We start from the raw sequence: 23,335 nt of genomic DNA, 5'->3' as shown, positions 1-23,335 counted from the left end.
CCTGGCACATCACTGCGTCCCTCGGCTGAAAATCACAGAAGCTCCCGGGGATGCCGAGGAGGCTCCGTGCTGCCGCGTCACGCAGGGGGGAGGCAGGAGGGGAGGGGCCGAGGCTCAGCGGCTGCACTGCCCGAGCCGGCCAGCGCTCGGGGGGCACAGGCAGCGGGGCAAGGGGGGCAAGCGGGACAGGCCACCCGTGCGGACGGGGCCAGCCGGGGCCAGCACCCCATCCCGTCCCCCCACCCGTGTCCCCCCACGCTGTCGGCGTGAGAAAGGAGGAGAAGGGCTGAAGGGCTGCAGCCGCCCCGCCCCGAGCACTCAGCTACCGGAGGCCCCGCCCCGCCCCGGCCGCCCCCGGGACACGCCAGGCGATCGGCATCAACCGGAGCCCTCAGTACTCGATCGGTACCGGATCGGTACCGGATCGGTACTGGATTGGTACTGCCTGAGCTGCTCCCACCCACCCCTGGGAGCGGCTGTACCCGCCAGGCCAGGCGGGCGCTCGCCCCGCCCCTCCCCGGGTTGTCCCCGCCCCCTGGATTTGGCCCCGCCCCCGCTACCCCTCTGCTCCTCCCCCTTTGCGCTCGCGCCGCTCTCGCGCTCCTGCCCCCTCCCCTTCCCGCCCCCCCCTTACCCCCCCCTACCCCCCCCCCTCTCCGCTCGGTCTCTGTCAGTGCGGTGGCTGCGCCGGGAAACATGGCGTCGGAGGGGATGATTTTAACGAACCACGACCACCAAATCCGCGTCGGGGTCCTCACAGGTAACGGGCCGCGGCCGGGGGCAGCGCCGGGAAGAGGCGGGGGGAGAGGCGGCAAGCGGCCGCCAGTCGGTGCGCGCCGTCAGGCCGCCCCGCGGGTTGCCCCGGTGGAGGAGCCGCCGCCGCTGCTGCGCAGGGAGCCGCCGCTGCGTGCGGTAGCTGAGGCCGAGGCCCGGGCCCGGGGCCGTGGGGGCGGCGCTCCAACCGCTGGCGCCGCGGCGGGGAACGCGTGTGCGAGGCCGGGCGGCGTTGGGCGCCGCTGCCGCAGGCGGACGAGCGGGCGGGCGGGCGGTCTGGCTGCTGGCCGCCGCAGCCCTGGGGACTGGCCCGGCAGTAGCCCAACTGGAGGGGACACGGCTCAGGGGTGGGCGTCTGCCGAAGGGGTTTGGGGGTCGAGACGTGGCCGGGCTTCTTCCAAACGCGGCGGGGCTGTGAGTGCGAAGGCGTTTGAGAAGGAAGCCTGTGGCCGGTGCAGGCTGCGAGCCGGCGGGATCCCTGCCCGCCTTCCCCGGGCGGCTGCGGCAGTGGCAGCGGGGAGGCCGCCTGAGCTCCCTGCCCGGGGGGTGCCTTTGAGCGTGGCAGGCTCCGCACGACAGACACCTTTAGGATGATTTCTTCCCCTCCCCGGCCTTTACTTTCTGGGTGGTGGTGGGGGACAAGGGGTGATGCCTGCCGTCTGTTGGGAGCGGGAGGGGAGGGCATGTGTGATGCTGCTGCTGCTTATAGCGCATGGACGGTCCTTTAATAAACCCCTGGCACATGACAGGCGATGGTTGCACAGAACGGTTCCTGTAGTCGCTACGTGTCTTGCAGGCTTCGAGGTTTCTTCGGCCTTTGCGGTTATTCCGGTTGTACCGTGGAGCTCGGCACTCGGGTGGGAGCGTGGTGCGCCCAGAAATGTAGCCCCGAGGGGTTCGAACGTATAAGGGCGTAAATGACGTTTCTGTTGTGAGATTTCAGTGAAATTTTTGCGCGTCAAGCTTTGTAGCTTTTATCGGGAGCCTGGGAAGACGTGACTGCTCGTGGAAAGCCGCGCTGTGAGCACACTTAGGGTCGGAAGATGCTCGGGGTGAAAGGGGATGCGGTCACTGCAGAGGAGCCCTGGTGTGAACCCCAGAGTTATTTCTTAAAACCGGCGATATTTAACCCGAACGCCCCCCCTCTCACACCTCATTCAGAGGCGAGTGCCGTGCCCGCCGTGCTGGGGAAGCCCGAGCCCGGCGGTGCGGGGGGGGAGCGGGGCGGCGGGCGTTGTTCCCCGGGTGGGGGATGCCTCGGGGTTGGGAGTCCCCCCTTCCTGGGAAGCCTTTGGCTGCAAGGTTGTTCTGACGGCAAACCTCTAGAAAAGCGCTGTGTATTAGAAGTGGAAATCCTCAGCGTTGCTTTCCAGTTTCAGGCAGTCATATTCTTCATAAGGACAGAGCAGGTTTGACTATATGCGAAAGTCAGATTGGGGGAGTTAATGGCTTATTCTTCAAAGCTAGGAGTTGCATGCAAGGGCAGATTAATGTAAAAGTTAGTGAGAAGGAAGTGTCCATAGGATGCTCTTTGCATATTTTGTACAACATCATGCTGTGTAACTTGGATTGTTTTCTGCTGATCAATGAATTGTGATAATTTTCACCTCAGAATGCTCCCAGAATGCAGTACCAGATACCTACGGTGATACAATAATTTAAATAAGGATTAAGCCCCACATCAGCAGATAACTTTTCAGGATATAGGTTTTTATTTGTATTATAAATCCTGTTTGAACACTATTAGACTTTTTTTTTTTTAAAACTTTGTATCATAATTAGCAATTCTGTGGAGGAGACCATGTGTCCTGATTTTGATTTTGTTTGTTTTGTTTTTATTTTCAAAGGAAAAAACAAAAGGCATAAGAGAACAGAACAGTTTTAGCCCTTTTCATGTTAATGCCATCGTTTTGAGTTGCAGGCTGAAAAATTTTGCAAGTGATTATTCTGCCATTTTGAAAGGGGATACCTTGTTTTCTAACACTGCTCCTAGCCTCCTTTTTGTTTGTTTGTATAACATTGTATAAATGGAGTTTTATATAAAATATGATACTTTAATATATGATATTTTTGCCAAACTTACTTATTTTCCTCTCTGGCATAACCCCTGAAAGAGAATATTTGTATTTCAGAGGTTTTAGTCCCCTTGGTTGTTTCTGCCTTTTCAGCTGTGGAAAGACAGGAAATTAAAAAAAAAAAAATCTTCAGATTTTTTTTCTCATAGAAACGAACTAATAATTGCTTCCTGAGTAATATAGGAAGGTATGGAAGGGTTAGATATGAACACTTTTTTTGTTTAATCATTTAAATAACTCAATAACCAGAAATTAGATAATTAACATAACATGACTTCTTCAGCTTTTCTAATTAAGCTCATAGCCATATGTTTTGTTAGCAATATATACTTGTGGGCTTATCAGCACAGGTGTATAGATTTATGTTTCTGTAAGACCTGGTATAGTCAGTTTAGGTAGTACCATTATTGTACCTTGTGGTGGTATTTGGGTGGAATTTAAATTTACTTAGGAGTAACTAATTTGAATGTATGTTAAATCAAGTTGTACCCTTGTTTCTATATGAGGACATAACATTATTGGGGTATGTTTTTGGCCTTGTCTTTTGGCAAGATTGATGCATATGGCTCCAGAGTGTATTAACAGTGAGTATTTGTGATGCAGCTTAGTTTCATTACATTCACTCGTGTTTTGGTTAAGTTAGTTGTGTGCAGGTTTATTGGGTAGACCTTTGTGACTCTGTGTGTATTGCTGATTTCCTGTCTAGAAACACATGTATCATTTCTTCTGAGAAATTAAGACAAGGGCAACCGATTAGGAAAATAGCTTTATTATTGTTTAGCCAAAGTAACTTATTGATTTGAAATGCAAGATTACACTGAATGCAGCACCTTGTATTTTTTTTTTTTTTTAATTTACTTACTATCTCTTATATCTCTTATATCCCAACTGTCAAGGTCCTGTAGTTAAAAGTCAATGAGAAGAATGGAGTCAGTAATTAGGATGTTTTCTCAACGTGAGAGAACTGCCTTTCTGAAATCTGGAAAAGTACTTTCTTCTATACAGCATCTCCTGACTTGCAGTTCTCATTGATGTTTAATTTTGAGCCTCTCTATGGAAAGTTGTAGAGCTAAGCTTATTTACTGAAACGTGAGGAAATGTAAACAATGATGGGACTACGAAACTGTGAAACTTGTCAACTAGAAGGTTATGTCTTGTGGGAATACAAAGTCTCACTAGTTTGTGGATAGAAAATCGAATTCTAGTCTTCTGTGTTATTTCAAGATATTCTGCAACACGCAAAAAAGAATGTAACCATGGAAGTGTCATACTCAGCCCTGGTGTTTAATGAAGTGTTCAGAACAAAGATTCTGCTCACTCTCAAGTTTCAGACCTAGTTTTTCCCTCTTCTATCACTGATACACAGTGCAGGCACATGAACTAATAATGTAGCATCAGTGTTAGGGTAAAATACATTTTATTTTAAAATGTCCTTGATGCCAGCTGTCAGATTGGGAGATTTTTATGATGGAGGAGGTAGCAGAGTTGGGTTAACAATGCCCAAAGCTTTGTCATTTAAGTGCTCCTCATCTTTTTTTTTTAAAGAAGAAAAACACAAAGAGAAAACAGAAAAGTGGGTTAGATAAACAAGTTAAAAAGAAGAAGAATGTCTGCCATGTGTAGTAAAGGGAGGATTATATCCATGCCCTGTGTTGTGCACCAGTGCTTTCTTGTAAAATACAAATTCTGATATGGAATTATACTGGTTGCTTCTTCCAAGCCTTTCATGTTTGGGATATCTCTAACAGAATGGTTGTGAATCAGCTACCATTTATGTCAGGAGATTGAACCTGGATTAATAAGTTCAGAGTTTTTAATGCTGAAGCTGGCTAGGAAAGAGAAGAAAAGGAGTTCAGTGTCCAGAGTTGAAGCAATATTAGGTCATCCTTCACTGGTGGTGATATTAGTAGAAGTTACATAATCTGTGACCTTTCTTGTTAATTTGAGTCTAAGCAGACCCTTGACTAGAACTGTCCAGAGAGATCTAAGCAATGCTGGCATTTCCACTAGCTGGATGGAAAAAAGAACCCCTGGTTGCTCTTACATTTTGTCCTTTTCCCTCTCCATCCACATTTTCTTACTTACCTCTCCTTGTTTTCTCTCCAATAAGCATCTAGTGTAGCTGGTCTACATGTGATGTTTTGTTACATGTTTTCTTCAGAATATTCCTGATAAAAATTTATTAGAATTGGAGTTGGCTAATTCAGTGTTTATCTGCTCTTAAGATAGGTCTCTGAGAGTCATCACCAGATACAAATAACATATTCTATATTTGTTTCTCTCTCTGTTTCTTCCTTGTTTTAAAAAGTCATCTAAGACTACCCTTCTTTTTCAGGATAGTTTTACTGTACTTAGTATTGCTTAAGAAGTGGTGTTACTGGTTTTCACCTTTATGAAACATCTTCACAATTAAAGGGAGTAAGGGTTTTGGCAAAATGCAACCCCTCACTAGTGATTTCTTCTTCAGGTACTTGATTCTTCCTTTCTTCCTCTAAGTAAAGGTTAAAAAAAAATTGAATAATAGTTTTTGCCATGAGCCTATGCATTAAAGCAGACAAGGGTTTCTGAATGTGTAATCTCAGAGGTTGTTTAGCCTTCTAACACTGTAGTGTGAAATACTACACCAGCATCTTCAAGTGTCTGAGAGCATTTAGTTTGTTGAAATAACAGCCTGTACACATTGTGTCTGAATTTACCACTTTGAAGCAAGTGTTCTTTTCTGATAGTATGGGTGTTGTCTGCTTGAGAACAAGGAGATCACCTGGGCAGATCTGAAGTTCACCACTCTAAAAATGATGTAAAAATCATCTTTGAGAATCATGGGGAACAAATACTTTGGGTGCCACTATTTGTTGGTCAGACAGTTTTGGAAATACGTATGCTGTGGGCTTACCAACTAAAATTTCATATGCCACTCTCCTACATTCTGGTGTACCTTCTCACAACTTTGCTGTAAGACTTCATTACCAGCAAGCTTGCAAGATCTTTTCTTGGTGGTGATGCTGTTCACATTTTGATATGGAAAACATGTGTGGGTGGGTAAGGATTGCTTTCATTGCTTGTGATTTATCTGCCTTTAGGAGATCTCCTCCCTCTTTGCCAATTGTAGCTGTAATTCTACACAAAATTGTTTCTCTTTTTTTTTTATATGGCTATGATGATAAGTTTTTATGTGTACTACATGTGATCTGCACAATTGTCCAGTTTCCTTGTTATAGTTTAACAGTGCTGAATGGGAACCTTTACCTTTTATAATTAAAGAATTGGATTTTTCTCCTGTTTTCTAATGTGAAATATGGAACAGGAAACTCACTGATAAAGCAGACTCTTGCTCTAGTACTGTTTCTTTTGAACTGCAAGAAGTGAAACACTGAAGTTAAGCGTGTAAAGCAAGCAATGATTTCCCATCTACACATACATTTTAATTAATACCTACTTATGTAAGAAATGACCATTAATTTGGAGGTTTATGTGTTGTCATGGAGCAGGGGAGAGAGCTCTTGTCTACTTAGTGTTTCTTGATTTGGATTTCCATATCACTCTCATCTTCACCCATTCTCCATGTCTATGGTTCCTGGTGGTTCTGGGCTTATCCATTACATTATTCTTTCATTTACTTTTCTAGGTGTATATTTGTCCCCTTTTCTAGTACTGCAGGAACACTTTCTGTGCTACTTATTTTAAAGTTAGCAGTCATGGATTTCATGAGAAGTAACTTATTTCTGTGATAAACTTTAGTTGGTTTGCTGGCTTTGTTAGCTGGGCACTGAATTTACAATCACTGCTCCATACTTTGGAGAGTCTGGCATACAAAAGCCTGATACACAAGCACAATTTCTCACCTTTAATGTTGATTTTGCCACTTGGTCTGTTTGCTTGATTCTTTACATTTTTTTTTTCAAGTAAGAGAATAGAGCATCTTTGTTTAGAGGTACTTTTATATTGTACTAGGATTTCACAGAACAACAGAATGGTTTGGGTTGGAAGAACATCCAGTTCCAAACCCACTACGGTAGGCAGGGACGCCTCCCCACTAGACCAGGTTGCTCCAAGCTCCATCCAGCCTGGCCTTGAACACTTCCAGGGAGGGGGCAGCCACAACTTCCCTGGGAAACCTGTGACAATGTCTCACCACTCTCAGAGTAAAGAATTTGTTCCTAATATCTAGCCTAAATCTACCCTCTTCCAGTTTAACGGCATTACCCTTTGGTCTATTGCCACGTGCCCTTGTACTTCACCTGTAGCTTTTCTGAAAATCTCTTATCTTGACATTAGTAACAGTTCAAAAGCAAGTAAGTATGTGGTGTGGTGTGTTTGTGAAGTGAAAGTTAAAATTTTCACTTTGCTTTTTCTGTTGATCATGCAAAAAATTTATTTAGAATATGCAGGGAATAGTTTTTTTCTTATTTGATGGTTGAAGCAGTTTTGCTGACAGGGCTTAGTTTTTTTCTTTTTAAGATAAGTATAGGTTTTGTTTTCTGCAGTTCGTGAGATTGTTATGCAATGGGAGGACTTGACAGCTAAAAATGAGAACAAGTTTTAGCTCTTGTTGCAGTATGTATAACATCTTGAAGTCTGGGTTAAATAAAAGAAATATTTACATTCCACCTCTATGTGTAAATGTTGTATGCAACCCTTTACTTCTAATATAAGACCATTTCAAATCAAGTTGTTTTATATATTACAGAATCCTTCTTGAAAGTTTAGCAGAATGCCTGAAAGAGCTGCTCTTGAAGAACAGGAGGGTAATAAGCAACCATATGCAACATGAGCAGGCAGCAGCCTTTTTATGTGAGATCTTTTTAATTAATAAAGAAGGACTGTAGCCTTTTAGGTTGCTGGCTTCTTTTTTTTTTTAATGCCTAACTTACTTGTCAAGTGGAAAAAATTAGCATAAACCCTTAAGAGTAATCTGTGCACATTTTAAAAAATCCTGCAAAATAGGCTCTATCCTATTATTACAAGGTGAGTGAATGATATTAATGGCATTTTGTAAGGAATAAAATGCATTCTCTGTTCCACATTCTGTGAGATAAATAGTGAAACTTCACTGGCTGCCTTCAATGATTTAGTAAATAGCTATGTATTACTAAATCTATTTTTGAGCAGTGAAGTGTTTTTTGATGTATACCAAGACCAGAAAGAACTGACTCAGTGTTAATCCAGCTCCATATGCAAATGAGTTACCTAGAACACTAATCTTTACTGATCTTATACTTAATCATAAAATCATTTTGGTTGGAAAAGGCCTGTAAGATCAAGTCCAACCATTAACCTAGCACTGCTGAGCCCTCCTCTAAACCATGTCCCCAAGGCATCACATTTACATGTCTCTTAGAATACCTCCGAGGGATGGTAACTTCATCACTTCCCTGGGCAGCCATATGACTCATTAGGTATTCAATCTACAGGTTCCATTAGTAGACCAATATAGTAATATATTAAGTATTGTGTGCTTATTTAGGACAATCATAGAAATACACGTTTTTCAGAAATACTTTTTTTCCATTTTTAATTAAATTATATCACTTGTGTAGTAGAGTGAAGAAGCAGAATGAATGTGGGCTTTGTAATGTAATATATTTTGGGCTTCTGAGTACTACTGTGTGGTTATGAAATTCTTGGTTTTCTTTGTGGTACTGTACCTTGTAGGGAACTTACCTCTGCAGAATATTTTTTTATTTGGAAAAATCTTTGTGTTGTTTTGGTTTTCCTCTGTATCATATATGACCTTTGAGACCTAAAAATGGGAAGTAGAAATGTAAGTATGTAATGGTTTTGTTGTGGGGTTTTTTGGTTTGGTTTGGTTTTTTGCCGGTGTTTTTTGGGTTTTTTGAGTGTGGGTGTTTTAGGAGATTTAAATTAATAACAAAATCTAGAAAATGGACTGTTACTCAGAGTCATTTTATGGGAAGCTATATGGGTGAAGAACAATATGCACTTTTTGGGAATTAAAATGAATTGTAGTAAAGAATCCTGCAGATCTGACTCAGAAGGTGAAGGTTCCTAGAATCATCTCAAGTGATGGAACAGGCAGAGATTGCCATTAAAAAAGAGAGCACCCCCTTTTCTCTTAGCAAGCATCTTCTAATGCCCTGGGATAGACCATTTAGGGAGGGATTGGTAGCAAGGCCTGAGATGAAGTCTTCAGAGCCTACATCCAGTAATTCTTGAAGAGACAGTGAATGTGACACTAGTCAGAAATTTGGCAAACTGGTAGATCATTGAGGTATGACTCCCCAGCTATTAGCTGTGGCTAAATGTAACTTGAAGTAGTTACTGTAAAACATCCTTGATGTGAAGCTTTTTTAGTGATCTCTTTAATCAAACCAATTGAAAAGTCTGTGTGTGTGTGTGGGTTTCCTTTCAGCCTCCTATTGCAAGGGATTCCAAACCATTCTGTACATGCAGGCATTTGTTCTGGCATTTATTTAACAAAATAAAGAAGCCAGTAGAAGGTATGTAAAATAAACCAGGAAACTTAAGAGAATGTTGAGATTTTTGAGAGAAATCTTTGAGCTTTTCAGATAAGTGTGACTACAGGGTAGCACTGTATGGTAAAATTCTTTTGACATAAGGCAAGGCACAGAGCTTTAAAAAGCCTGATATGGTCATGTTAGTAAGATGTGTACCATTCAACTTGGATACATTTAAACTGATCCAGAATCTAATGCTACTGTGACATCTTTTTCAGTAACATGCTCAGTTCTGCAGTAAGGAAGCTGTAAAACCTTAAGGTCTGACTTTGCCAATTAGATTCCAGCAGGGTAAGAATTAAAAATATTACTAGTGCCTCCAGTGTGCAGGACTTTGTTTGGGTGAGGCACTGACTTTTTTCTAACCATTGAAGATCAAAATGAAAGCTCTTAAAGTTCATGTTAAAAGCAAGTGCTGAAGAATTTCCTGTGATTAAGCTTCAAGGATGCTCACCTGCCTATTCCTATTTCTCTACTCAAGGAGTATAGCTCTAGTTTATGCATAATGGTTTCAGTGCATGACTTTACTCTTGGGCTTGGCAGTTATCAAAGAGAATTAGTGAAAATACTAGTTGTCATTTCACCATTGTTTTGTCAGGAAAGGGTTCAAGTAGACTTTCTGAGTACTTTGATGAGCAGAACGTCTGTTTGGAAAAGGCATCTGAGGCAAATTTCTGTATAGCATTAAACTGGGACACCATGGATTATCCTTAATATTAGAAAAATCTTTTAATTCCCTGATAGCTTGTCTTATATTTTGTTATTGTTATGTGTAAGAAGCGGTGAGGACTCATCAAGCCATAAGGGAGGTTTTAGATGTGAAATAGTAATAATTTTCAGTATTTCTTACCAGAATAGTAGCAGCTTCTGGTACCCTCCCTAATTATTTTAGCAAGTCGTCTTACTTAGATTATTCTTAGTGTCCTTTTTCTTCACCAAACAAGCACCTGCTAAAAATGTTCTACCTGTACTTCAGCCTCTAGAAAGTAAATTCAGCTGTGCATATGGAAGATGTGTAGACAAAGAACACTATAAAATCAATGATTGAGATCTTGTTAACATCTAGAAAGTATCTTAACAATTAGGGCACATTCAGGAGCTTCCTCTGTCTTTAAGATATTGTGAAAACATCAACCTGGAGCAGTTTTAGGCAACAGCCAAGTATATAGTATAATGACTTCCAAGCATAAATTTAAACTTAACCCCCTAGATGCTGACGTTCTATTTAGCAGTCTTTGCAGGAAAGAACAGACAAGATGGACAGAGAAATTCTTTGTTTAGTTATTTAGGTGCTCTCTCAAACAGATGTACTCGTGATGGTCTTGTGTAGTTGAGTTACAGTTATTTAGAAGATAGTCTTGACACTCCTTTATCAAGTATTGTAAGTATTTAAGTGGGAGAAAAAGCAAGTATAAAGGATACTAATAGCAAAATTATATAAATCAAAGCCATATTGTAAAGTATAGCTTCTAGCAACAAAGGTAAAGACTGAGGTTATACAAATATACCAAATGCTTGTAATTCCAGTGTAGTGAAATGAGGCAACCAGGTGCCACTAATTGCCAGGTAGGGGGCATGAGCTTGTGTTAAGCCCACCTGTGCCTGATTAGGGCAGGGCCCCCACTGCGCATGAGCAGGATTAGGGGGCCAATAAAAGGTGAGGCTCAAACTCAGAGGCTTAGCTCTTTCCTGAGCAAGCCAGCAGAGAGATTGACTGCTCTTGGAGCAACAGCACTGATCCAGGCTGGTCAGCCCCGAGGGCAATAGTCTCAGAGTGCTATTTGTGAGTTTCTGCTAGAACACCTGGTTGGACCTTGATGCGCCATACCCTAAGAGAGGTTTGTCTTGCAACATTCCAGTAGTCTCTCCTAGAAATCCCTCACTGAGCTTTATTCAGCGTTGACGAGTATTGAATATTCTAGCAATTCTTTGACAAATTAATCTTTTATTCCACTTTATTAATGGTGAAATTAACCCCACCTAGAGAAGTAATTCTCTTCATGAGCTCTCATCCCAGCAAAATTGTTCAGATAGATTATAGTGAACAAAATGTAAACTGGTTCAGATGACTGTATTTGCCAAGTTGGTTTAAAATTAATTTCACTTGATTTGCTATGGGTAAATGCTTGTGCCCACAGAGCAGAGGTGAGAACAAGTTGTTCCCAGTAGAAGGAATGTGTGATTTTTTTTTTTTTTTTTTTTCTGGTAATAACGCATGATAAAAGCTGGTCATGGCATTAGTACCCCATGTTCTTAGGGAATACGTTATTTTCAGGCCCCCAAGACTTGTATAATTACTGCAGTGCATTTCTGTCAACCTTCAGTTGGAAAAATTAGAAGTTGCACTCTATTGAATGGATATGATGATGTCTGGTAGCCTTGTGCACCACTCCCTGCAGTTTGAGAGTTGCTTACCTGAGGCTACACAAAGTGCTCCAAAACTCAGTTGCTGTCCATTCACTTGAGCACGTGAGCATGTGCAGCACCTAACATGTATGTTGTTTATTTGTGGGATATTTCTCCTTTTCCTGGATACTGAATGTTTTTAAAGTGACTGTGCTACTTTTGGTGATGTCTACTTGATCTGTGAATCTCTCTCTACTAATTATTTCAGGAGAACATGAAGTTCTGTTTGTTTTAATTACTTTATTAACCTGTATAGAATTGCTGAGTAGTTGGTGAGGTTTCAGAATTTAACTATGGCTCCTTTAAAAACTGCTATGAAAAAGAAAAGTTTTGAAAAAAGTTATCAGTTTTCATCAGTTTTTCTTTCCCTTCACCTGCTCACTCTTATGCAAAATGCTTGAGCACATTACTTTCTTACCTCTTGCAAGATAAAAAAGCATTAAACCCCCCACACAATTTAGTTTTTTAAAAATGATGGAAGATAAAGAAGTAAGGTCAGCAGATTCCTTTGCAGTCATCTCCCATGTCTGGCCTTTCTTCTTTGCATTTCGTTTAAGTTGTGCTGGTCAAATACTGGAAATGGCTTTTCAGTGCTTTTCTGCTATTTTTGTTTTAAAAATAGTCTTCAATTACTGTTATTTCTGTTCTTGTCAATTCACAAAGAACAAGACTAGCACAAAGGGATACTTCCTCTGGGACTGACAGTAATATCTTTTGTTGCCTGTAATGTGACAAGTTCTGCTGAAATCTTTCTTAGCAGTGTTGTTTACTTTTAAATTTTTTTTCCTTTGGGTGTAGGTGCCTTGATACAAAGTTTGTTGATCAAATATGTTATATATCTTACTCAGATTATTTTTGTGTTAGGTGAAAAAAAAGTCAACCTTTTGAATGCAAGGAGTTGATTAGATTGAGAGTTTTCTTTTTCTACTAAATACCAAGTTCTTGTTTTCTCAGCACTTTTGTGTTTGGAACTTTGAGTTGGAATCTTAGGATTTCATTATCAGGTTATCAGCTCAATATTCATAATTACCATTGTTATATCTTTTTTTTTCTTTCTTTTTTTTCCCTTCCACTTGCCTTGCATTCCTGAATGACTTCTTCATCAGCCCAGTGAAATACCTTTATTTTTCTCACTCCACCTTCCCTTCCTTAGCTCTGAGAAGAATGTGGTATCCATATATAACTGCTTGTCAATGTTACCATTTTTTTACCATGGTGTTAATGTTGAGTCTTTTAAGACTACATTTTTTCCTCTGTTTCTTTTATTTTGCAGCCAGTACTCTTTCTTGTAGTCTAGTGTCCAGGAGGATATATCTGGAGTACCTACTGCTTTAGTGCTGTACAAAGAAGTCCCTGTAAGAAATCCCTGGAGATGGTTGTGGTGGGCTGACTGTGTCCAGTGGGTAAGCCCCACCCAGGTGCTTACTCACTGCTCCCAAGTGGGATAAGAAAGAGAATTATAAAAGCAAAAGTGGGAAAACTCATGGGTTGAGATAAAGACAGTTCAATAAGTGAAGCAGAGCTGTGTGTGCTGTACTGAGATCAAGGTAGAAAGTATCCACTACTCTCACCATACCGTGCCAGTCATTTCCTTTAGAAAGCAGATTTTCTTAAGCTGAGCTCTGAGATCTGCTGCATCTTTTAATAAAGCCTACCTTATAGTGCAGTTTGCCTTTGGATGGGACCTCCTGCAAGACAAAAACTGCCTGTAAGAAATTTTTTTTTCCACTTTCTGCTCCCTTTTTTTCAGGATATGGGCATTTTATAGGTCAGTGCAAAGAAGCAATCTCCCACTGTAGGACTTTACCATAGATTCTGTGAGTGAAGACTTACAAACCTGTATTGTATGGTTATTGGCCAGTTGTTTTCCTACAGGTGATGAATAGCATTTTTACTCCTCACATGTGATAGATTTATATAGATGTTAAGGAAGAAGCCTTTGGAGATTAATCTTCTTTACTTGTCCCCTCGATGGAATCAGAAATGGAAATTTAGTTTCCATACTTTCAAGGAATTTCCTTCATAGGAAAAAAAAAAGTATTCATTTAACAGTGTTACTTCTGTTTAAGTCAATGTAATAACATCTGTAATGTTCCTCTGGGCTGTTACACAGCTATCTGATGTCAATTACTGTTCACTGAGGATGCATCTTAAAATACAAACTGGGTTTTTAACCATGTTATGTAAATGTAATTGAAGAAGGTCCTTTTATTTGGTGCCCAGATGAGATCATTTGAGTAAGGACGTGGTTTTAAGACGTTTAAAGCTCACAGTCATGCATGGTTTGTGATTCAGTGATTTATTCTTTATTGGATGTAATTTCAGATATTGGATTGTGACTGATTGCATTGCTTGCTCTGTGAATCTGTATGAAGTTCTTTCTGCCAGTGTACTTTATTTTTATTTGTGCATTATTCACTTTTTTCTTGTGTAAGTATTTTGCAAATTCTCAGGTAAAAAAAGGAGTTTTGAAATCCATATGCCAGATAGGCTAAATGCTAAAAAAATAAATAATGCATTTTTAAAGTTTCTGCAGACAAGAACAGATAACTACACAGGAGCTTTTTGAATAAACTTGGATTCTTCTGTTAGTTTGGACTCTTGTAATTATCCTTGGCTACTCCAGCCTGACTTTTAGGCTTGGAGACCACAGTCAATTTGAGTGTTAAATGAGATGTCATTTATTTATATAATATTTATATAATATAGTATATGTGAATATATTTAATAAAATATTTATATATAATAATAATAATTCCTGCATTAATGGCCTGCAGGTATTAAAACCAAAATTTAACAGTTACCAGATGCTCTAGCAAAGCCAAGAGAGTTTTGATTTTCCTCATAGTCTGTTGTGATTATTGCCAAAACTACCTTTCTGGACTAGGGCTAAGTGCAGTCACTAACCTAAAGGCCAGACTTGCAGTAAAAATAGTATTCTGAGAGTATTAAATCTATATTTCTTTAAGTCTTGCAAACATTTTAATTTTCTCAGGCATTGCTAATCCATTAGAAATGGCATACATGGAGTGAAATATTTTGCCTTCCTCTTTCACCTGAGGTTTTACTTTTGACTGCATATCTGCTTGCTCCAGGGAATAAAAATCTGAGATGAAAAGTTGAAGGTGCAAAGCACCATTAGTAGTTTTAACTTCCTATGGTGTTTGAAAGCACTTCACAATTTCTAAAAGAATAAACAAATACTTTAATTTATTGTATTAGTCAACCTATGTGAACGTTACCTTTCTTTTCTTATGTATTTTAAGGGTGGATTGAAGATTTTTGCATATATTTTGGATGGAGGGGGAAAAAAAACTGTATGTGATCCAAAAGATGCAAGTTGGAAAAAAAAAACAAAAAACCCCCACAAGCTAAAATTGACACAAGGAGAAAGTTAGCATTGCCACACATTGTGTTGTTGGATGTCAGGGACAGAGGAAGGTGCTGAGTCATTGTTTTAGGCTGGTGAAGGGGATTTACAGGAGTTTATGTGCTCCAGAGAGCAGAGAATATTCTGTTGATCCAATTCTGCAAATACTCATTTGGGGATATTATGGTTGCTCCACTGAATGCTGCATTAAAAGTAGAAGTTTTAAATGTTCTTTAAAATGGAATGCATTGCCTTTATTCTCTCTGAGGAGCAGTGCTATTAAGAGTTACATCCCTAGCCATACCCTTCTAAATTAAAAAAAAAAACAAACTTAGTGGCTGAAGAGGTGCCCAAATTCACTTTTATTGCTGAAGTGAGATATCAATCAAACATGTCTCTGTAACACTTAAAGAGACATAGCTATAATGATGCTTCAGTATCTTAAGATTGACCATTTGGACCATGCAGTGGGAGGGAAGTGAACAGTATTCGTATCTCTGTTTTGACCTATAGTGTTTTCTTTCCTGTTAGAGGGCAAGTAACAAAATGCTTTAGTGTGGATATTTTTTGCTGATTGTTTGGGTGCCGTAGCCTTTACATTTTTAGCTGGGTGGTTACCTAGTTTTAGCTAATAAGAAGCTTGTCACCATCCAGCCTTTCAGTTTCTTAATTAAGATACTCTCCCAGGAAATAAACAAGTGTGTTTGAATCTCCAAAGACTAACAGGGAATTAAACCCAAGTTCCTTGCAGCTGGGGTACTTGCTGTAATCCAGAGTGGTTCTACATGAAAAGTTTGGGTAGTACTGAGCTCTGTGTAGACCCTTGTGCACCCTGCAGTGCCCTTTTGCAGCATCTTCCAGAATCCTTTCACAGGGTGCATGTGTGTTGCCTCAGGTGTAACATCTCTGGTACCTTGTGTAGAAAGCTTCTAGCATATGTCTTGGGAAATCCTCTGGGGTTTGTTGAATTGCTCTGTATAGGATTTGAAGGCCTGAGTTTTACTTGTGTGCAAAAATGCACGTAGTACATGCAGCCATGGATTCAGAAGCCATGAAGATAAGGAGAAAATATCAAAGTTTATGAAGTATTTGCATACTGGAACAGCAGGAGGTCTGTGGTTTTTTGCCATTTAAATGAAAATGTCTTAGTGTTCAGAAAATTCTGGGATCACCCAGCTTGGAAGCTTTATTTGTATACCTGAAGGGATAAAGTTGCTGGAAAATCTACTTTTCCTTTCAGTTGTTGAAGTTAAATAATAAAAATATTTTGTTAAAGAAGAACAGCTGCTTTTTTTACTTAGGAAGGTTTCACCTTCATGGTTTCTCTGATGTTCCTTGTCTTCTGATAATGAAAATGATTTGTGGAGGCTTTAAAAAGATTGTAAGAAGCAGGAAAAAAAATTTGAGAGCCATCCTTAGACTTCTTCCTCAAACCCTTATTTACATGAAATGATTAAAAAAAGAATAAATAAAACATGAAGTCTGTTCTCACCTCAGTTTTTTGCTTTACTTCATAATAAATCCTTGGTGTAGTTTACTACATTTAAAAAACCAGTTACACTTATCAATTTTTGCAATTATCATTTTGTATCTTCATTGTTTGGTTACTGGTGCTTTTGTGCAAAATTGGTGTCAAGTTGTTTTTTTTCTTAAAAAAAACCAAACTGGGTTTGATTTATTTTTTTTTTTTATTTTTTTCCTGGATTTCTTTTAATCTTATAAGGAATACAGTCCTGAAAATACTAAAAAGTTCTGATATGACCTTGGCCATATCTTATCTAGCAGGTGCCTTTAGTATAAGATGGTGCTTTATCGTAATTTCCTGATGAGTTACAGCACTATGATGGCATGTGTTCCCACTCAATCTATTTTAAGAAATGACAGAAGCACTTTCTTATAATTAATCTTATGCTCAAAAATACTGGATTGGGGTGAAGAAAGTCCACGAAGTAATGACGTTCTGGATATCAGAAGAGAACTAATGGAAAATTAATTATTTAATCTGTATAAGTAAAGAAGTAGAAAAAAGAAAACAACATAATATCTCTTTGGTCTTTGTCTGTACATTTGTCTATACCACTGATTTGTACAAAAGAAGAAATGCTAAACATGTCCTAAAGAAACAGTGGCCCACTTTGCTAAGCAGAACTTTGAAACTGTTTTAAGTTTAACAAATGGCTGTTAGAAATTGCAGCATGTGTTTTGGAAGCTAAGGTTGAAATCTTCTGAATAGCAGAGCATCTCATCTCTTTGTTAAAGGCTTCTATTTTGACAGTGGTTTCAGTTTGTCAAGAAAACATAGCTCATTTGAGTTGTGGTGATTGTAAGGGGCAAGTCTTAAAATGAAAACTCTTCAATATGTTGCAAATACTGACCTGCTCTGGACAGCTTTGGTTTTTCCCAGAGTCTGAGGGGTCCTGAAAGTGTTTGAGGCTACTCTGTGCAATTTATGTTCATTCTTACTGAGGTGACTACAGGGCTTTGTAAACATAATAGTTGAGATTAGCTGTATTTTAACTCAAGATAGAAAGCACAGTTTACGTACAACTGTAAATTGAGTGTAGAAAACCTTTTGTTGCAGCTTTATATTGCACTTAGAAAACAGGACAGCTCTACACTACCATACCACAGATTAGTACTAATGCTAGAAGAAAATCCTAGTACTAAGCGAAGTACTTGGTCATCAGCCATAACATTTTCAGGTGGACTAAAGTACTTTTACCTTCTTGTAGTGCTGCTTTCCTACAAGCTTCCCATTCTCTGAATCTAACTAACTCCAGTTTGTTATAAACACCTTATTATTTCTTGAATGGCCCATGGGAATAATTAGAATTTGGGAAATGCAGCATAGAGGGGATTGACTTCAACTAGCTTGCTTGTTTTTACATTAACAAAGTGTAGGTAAGAAATCTGTAGGTGTTTGCAGTCTTCTGTTAGAAAATTGGGACACTAATGAATGAGTGCAGTGCCTATATCTGTAGCTAGAATTATATGGTTAAATAACTTGCTATAATAAGTTCAGAAGGTTACTTTTCCAACGTATCAGAGTCTTCCAGCCTTTCACATATTTGAAAATAACTGATTTTGAGAAACACAAACTTCCTAAAGATATTTGACTTATAGAAAAATGTTACGTTTTTAGGGTTTGATTAATGGGTATCTGCTGTTGGTAAACCTGGTCTTTGGAAGTTGATATGCCAGTTTTGCAAAGTATTCTTTTCTGTACATGAAAATTATATAATTATAGTCATCCCTCTGCATGTACTGGAATGCTGTGCTTTACAGAGAATGAATCTTTTTATGTTGCAGTCCTTCCTAGCAGCATCCTTGGCATGTTATGAATAATTCTGGTGGAGGTAACATACTGATTCAAATCCAGTCAAGGAATTAAGGATTACTCAGAAGATGCAGTTTCTCATGGGTCTCCAAATCATATGGTGTTTTACTCGCCTTTATTTTCTGTGAGCAGGTAGACTATGGGGTAATTCTTGTGTTTGTGTGGAAAGATGTGCTGTAGACAGATTATTCACTTTGCAAGGGATGAAAGAAAAAGCCTGAAGAGCAACATTTCCTTCACGACTAACAGAATTCAATGAGACCTGAATGCAAATAACAGTATATTTGTGATAATATTTTAAAGAAGCAAGTGAAATAACTTGCTTTCCTTAATCTGCTCAATGTTGTGTTTTGTTCTGTTAAGTAGTTAATTGATGAAGGTTTAGTTTAGAAATGGAAATTGCAGTTTTGGTCTTCAGTACCAGGAGAGCTGGAGGAACCTTTCTTGCTTACTGAATAGTTATGTGGAGAGACATTTCTGAAGCTCAGTTTCAGAAAAGTCTGAGCATTGAGGGATGGACTTCAGTATGAAATGGGACCTGTCTGAACTAGTGAATCCTGATGAGTTTGACTTATTAACCTGTGCCTGTTGAATTGGTTGTCTGAAACATGAGTGAACAGTAATGTTTTCCTCTTTCTGTGGCATCTCAGTCAAGCCCCATTCTGTTTTGTCCACCTTATTTCCCTCATTTCAGAGCCTCTTATTTTCTTCTGTTTTTGTGAATTTGTTTTATAGTGCTTATATTGCTGTCACTTAAAAAAAATGCTGTGTATTGAAACTTATCTAAATGTTTTTTGAAGTTAACTGTTGGTTTAGAAGATGTAAGCTTAAAAACACTGGATGGGAGTTTCAGTCAGTTAAAATGTGTTCTATTTGCATTAGAAATCACACAGTGCAATATTCCAGAACTGTTTAATTTTTAACTAAAGGTGTTTATTTTGTTCAGAAGAGTATTCTAATATGTATTTTGAAATTGCTGAGCTAATTCAGAAAGGCTAATCAGCTGTTGTGATTGCAGTCAGTATAGGTTACTTTGCTGATATATCAGAAGAAAAGTATAAAAACCAGGCCTATATGAGTTAACATATCTCCATAGCTATGTTAATTACTTTTAAGAGAAGTTTTGCTTAACTTCTATCTTTCAAGACCTGGGATACTGAGAATTCAGTCATGACAATGTAGTTTATTACCATTTTCCATAGTATGCTTTGGCTTTTATGAAAATTTTATTCAAAGTAAATAAAATTACTTAAACTTCTCTATTGTGAAGTAATAAATTAAGGATGTTATCTTGAAAGAGAAAGTGAATTGATAAGCAAATAATGTACTGCAACTGCTTGGCTGATACAGCTGAGCTTGCAGAGCACCTCCTTGAGATAGAGCACCAAAGGAGGTTACTGTTTGATAGCTATGTGCAGCCTCCTCAAGTGACAGATGAGGACAAATAGTTGCTTTTTGACTGTCCCCACTCCCAAGTTTTTCACAGGTTACGTTCAGTTCTTTGAAGAGAAGTTTTTTCTGTTTCTTTCCCTTTTCTGCTTTTTGTTCTTTTGGCATTAGTCCCCAATAGGACAAAGTCCTGTGTTTACATTGTGCAACTTTAAACAGAAGCTGTTACAGGACAAGAGTTTGTGAAATGAAGAAATTTTAAATTAAATTAGCAGTATTTAAATGTATTTATTTTTTTATTTAGGTTGGTTCAGCTCCTTAATGAGCCCATGCAAGGGAATTTCTTTTGGAACTTTCATTTGTTTCAATCAGGAAACTCCCAAACTTGGCTTTGTTCATGTTAAATACTGCAAAGGTGTTTGACTGGTCTTATGAGAATTTCTCATGTATTTTGAATCTGTTATGTATTTGTTTGAAAAATATAGTTGTGTAATGAGAAAAATCACCATGTTTTGAGTTTTGCTGTTTTGCGTTGTTTTACAGTAGATATCTTCTGGATTTGGACTCACTTGAGTTAAAATACAAATACTGGCTTATTAAGTTGCATGAAGAACACGAGTATCTTCTACTGTCGTATCTCTGTAGCAATATCAAACTGTAATAAGTCAGTTCTGCCATAGCTAAGCTTTTTTTAATGTGAAAGAGAACATTGCCTTTTGATAAGTCTTTTCATTTGAAAAGAATCTGAGCATGCATTTCAACTTGGTAGCTCAGTTTTCACAAATTTTTCTGCTTTTTAGCCTGCCATTTATGAACTGTATAATATAAGTAATCTTCTCATTGGGTGGTCCTAGTGTGTTTGAATGTATATGCAGGACATTTTCTGTTTGTCTACTTAGGCTAGAAATATTAAAATAATATCAGGGCCAAAGAACACTAATTTTTCCTGTCTTTCTCAGTGTTCAGTAGGACAATGTAATTACCATACTGTCCTAGACTGAAGTACAAATGGTGTAATTTGCATTAGAGAGTTACTCTGTTTTTATTTTTCTTTCTTGCATGTCAGTTTAACTTCTTGCTGAAACACAAAAAAGACAGATATTTTCAGGATTTTTTTCTTTTTTGGTCTAATCCAGTAGTTCTCTTATTGCCCTTAATTTGATGTTTGTTGATAGTCTTTAATTAGATAATATCACATAAGTGATATTTGTAAAGAAACCTGAAATAGTATTTAGATTTTTTTCTATAGGGTAGAAATCTATCCAGGATATAATTTTTTTTTCTTTCAACCTGGGAAGTTGCTATGAAACCCTTCAACATGTATATTACATACAGACTTACACCAACAGGTTGTTTCTGTTATGTGTAGTATTTATTGCATTTAATGTTTCTGTTGTGATGAAATCCAGAGGAGGGTCACACCCTGGAGGTGTTCAGGGCCAGGTTGGATGAGGCTTTGAGCAACCTGGTCTAGATGAGAGGTGTCCTTGCCCATGGCAGGGAGGTTGGAGTAAATGATTTCTAAGGTCCCTTCCAACCTAAGCCATTCTGTGGTTTTATGATTTAGATGTTGCATGTATAGCTCAATATAATTTGATGCTTTTGTTGACATAATTTATTTTCCAGTGTTTCAAAGGCAATGTTTTGCTCAATTAGGAGGCCTCAAGTGAATATATTAATGCATATATTGAAAAAATTAAATCTTGCTATGCATCTTCTTAGCAGCATTTCCCCTTAGCATCTTCCCCTTTCCAGTTTGTGTTCCCTATGGAAGAGTCTTAAGCCATGAGGAACTGTCACCTTATTTTTTAGCTTTTTAGTTATTTCAAATCAAATCTTAAAGAGGGATAGAAGTACTGAAATTTTTAGGAGCCTATAAAACATCTTGCTTGGTGTAAGAAGTGCCCAAAGAGGGAGAGGCTTCTGTGCGAGTTCATTTCTTATCAGGCAGCAGCAAATTCCACTAAAGATGCCTGAAAGTGACACCTTATTAGTTCCACTGCTCATGGAAATTCTGTTTAATGAGCGAACAGAACTGAATGTAGAAACACTGACGATTCAGATAATACAATAACATTTGTATTTTTGTGTGTCTTCCCTGTGTTCCTTCTTACAAGGCCATGTGTAAGTTAAGTTTTTTTTATAATTTACTTGTTGACGGTGAGCAGTAGAAAACCTCTCCGAGTTGCTGCTAGTTCACCTCCAGGGAAGGTATTTCTCTGCAGTAAAGTAAATTGGTACAGGGCTTAAGTGTGTGCATGCAGTATTTAATGCAGTGTTGCTCCCTTTATTGATGGTAATGGCTTGCCCCTTTCAGTCTTGCTAAGCTCTTAATCTCTGTGGCACATTCTGTCAGTGAGATTTTTGGGATAAGATGTTGAGTTGCAGGACATTATTCTGTGAAAAGATACGTGACTGAGACTGAATGCATTTCACTGGCTTGCAGTATAGAATAAGAAGTGAAAATGGTTTGTAAATGAAGACAGGGCACCATGAAGCAAGAGGCAGCCAGGTCTCTGCACAAGTAGTGAGATTTAACTTAAAAAATTTCTAATAAAAATTCAATTTGGTACTCAAACAAAAGACAGCTGAAAGTAAGCAGTTGAACTTTTTTTCTCCAAAACTAAATGTCAGGTTTGATCTAAGATTTTGCAGAGCAGGATTATAAACCCCACTCTGGGGTTGCATACTCTTAGTGTTTTAAGGGAAGTTAATGAGCAATGTAAGATTATACTCCGTATGTTCCAGCTCTTGTCTCTCCTAGCACAATTAGTTACTCATGAGTTTTTCTTAAAGTTGCCTGAATACTGAATTGACATTTTCCCCCTCTCAATATGTTGTACTTAAAAAATTTTAGACAAAATAAAGACTCAAGGCTTGTCAGACTTTCTTAATTGACTGGTCTTGTTACTATGACAAAAGTATAGATTGTATTTTTGTAACTAACACTTTCAAAATTTATTTGCCATACAATGTCCGTGGACAAAAAGAAGGTCAAGACTGAATGGCAGCTGGTAGCTGTCCGAGCTGCTTATAATGCTCTCCAGAATGCCGTGGTCTCTGTAGATGTTTTAAAGAAATCTCTCTGTATTCTAAAAAGTTTTATAGAATTTTCATGACATTAAACAAGAGTGGTAACATTTTCCACTTTATTCAATTTACAAAAAGCTTGGGAATTTATCTTTTCTTTCTTACTTTATTTTAATGCCTTTGCCTTCTCCCAGTCACTCCCATGCTCACAGCCATTATTCTCTCCCTCACCCAACCTCAGCAATAATATTTCGCTCACATCCTCTTCCTCACCCACTGCAATTACTCTTGCGGCAAAACCAAGGAGAAGTAATTGTAAAAGGAAAATGGATTACTCCCATGCAATCTGAGTTAAGATTCAATTTTTGCAGAATGCAAGGGCCAAAATTCTAAATGGCAGAGCAAATACTTCCAGGAAAAAGTAGTTTGACAAAACTGTAGGAGGAGAAACAACTTTTTACTTAAGATCTGCTGACTA

At 38.9% G+C, this 23,335-nt stretch overlaps 1 protein-coding gene across 4 annotated transcripts in view; it reads left to right on the top strand.

Moving 5' to 3' along the window:
- Nucleotides 1-578: 578 nt before the first annotated feature.
- Nucleotides 579-23,335, top strand: part of GPHN (gephyrin) — a 274,169-nt gene continuing 251,412 nt past the window's right edge. For 3 of the 4 annotated variants that reach the window (XM_030452042.1, XM_030452041.1, XM_030452040.1), the window contains exon 1: nt 627-760. In XM_030452042.1, the coding sequence (XP_030307902.1) occupies nt 697-760 (64 nt within the window). In that variant the 5' untranslated portion in view covers nt 627-696. Of the gene's footprint in view, nt 761-23,335 lie in introns of all 4 variants that reach the window. The other variant, XM_030452043.1, reaches the window with a different exon arrangement.

The sequence above is a fragment of the Calypte anna genome, chromosome 5A, assembly GCF_003957555.1.
Source record: "Calypte anna isolate BGI_N300 chromosome 5A, bCalAnn1_v1.p, whole genome shotgun sequence".
In the NCBI taxonomy this organism is placed as follows: Eukaryota; Metazoa; Chordata; class Aves; order Apodiformes; family Trochilidae; genus Calypte; species Calypte anna.
This window is presented reverse-complemented; position numbering and strand designations above follow the sequence as displayed.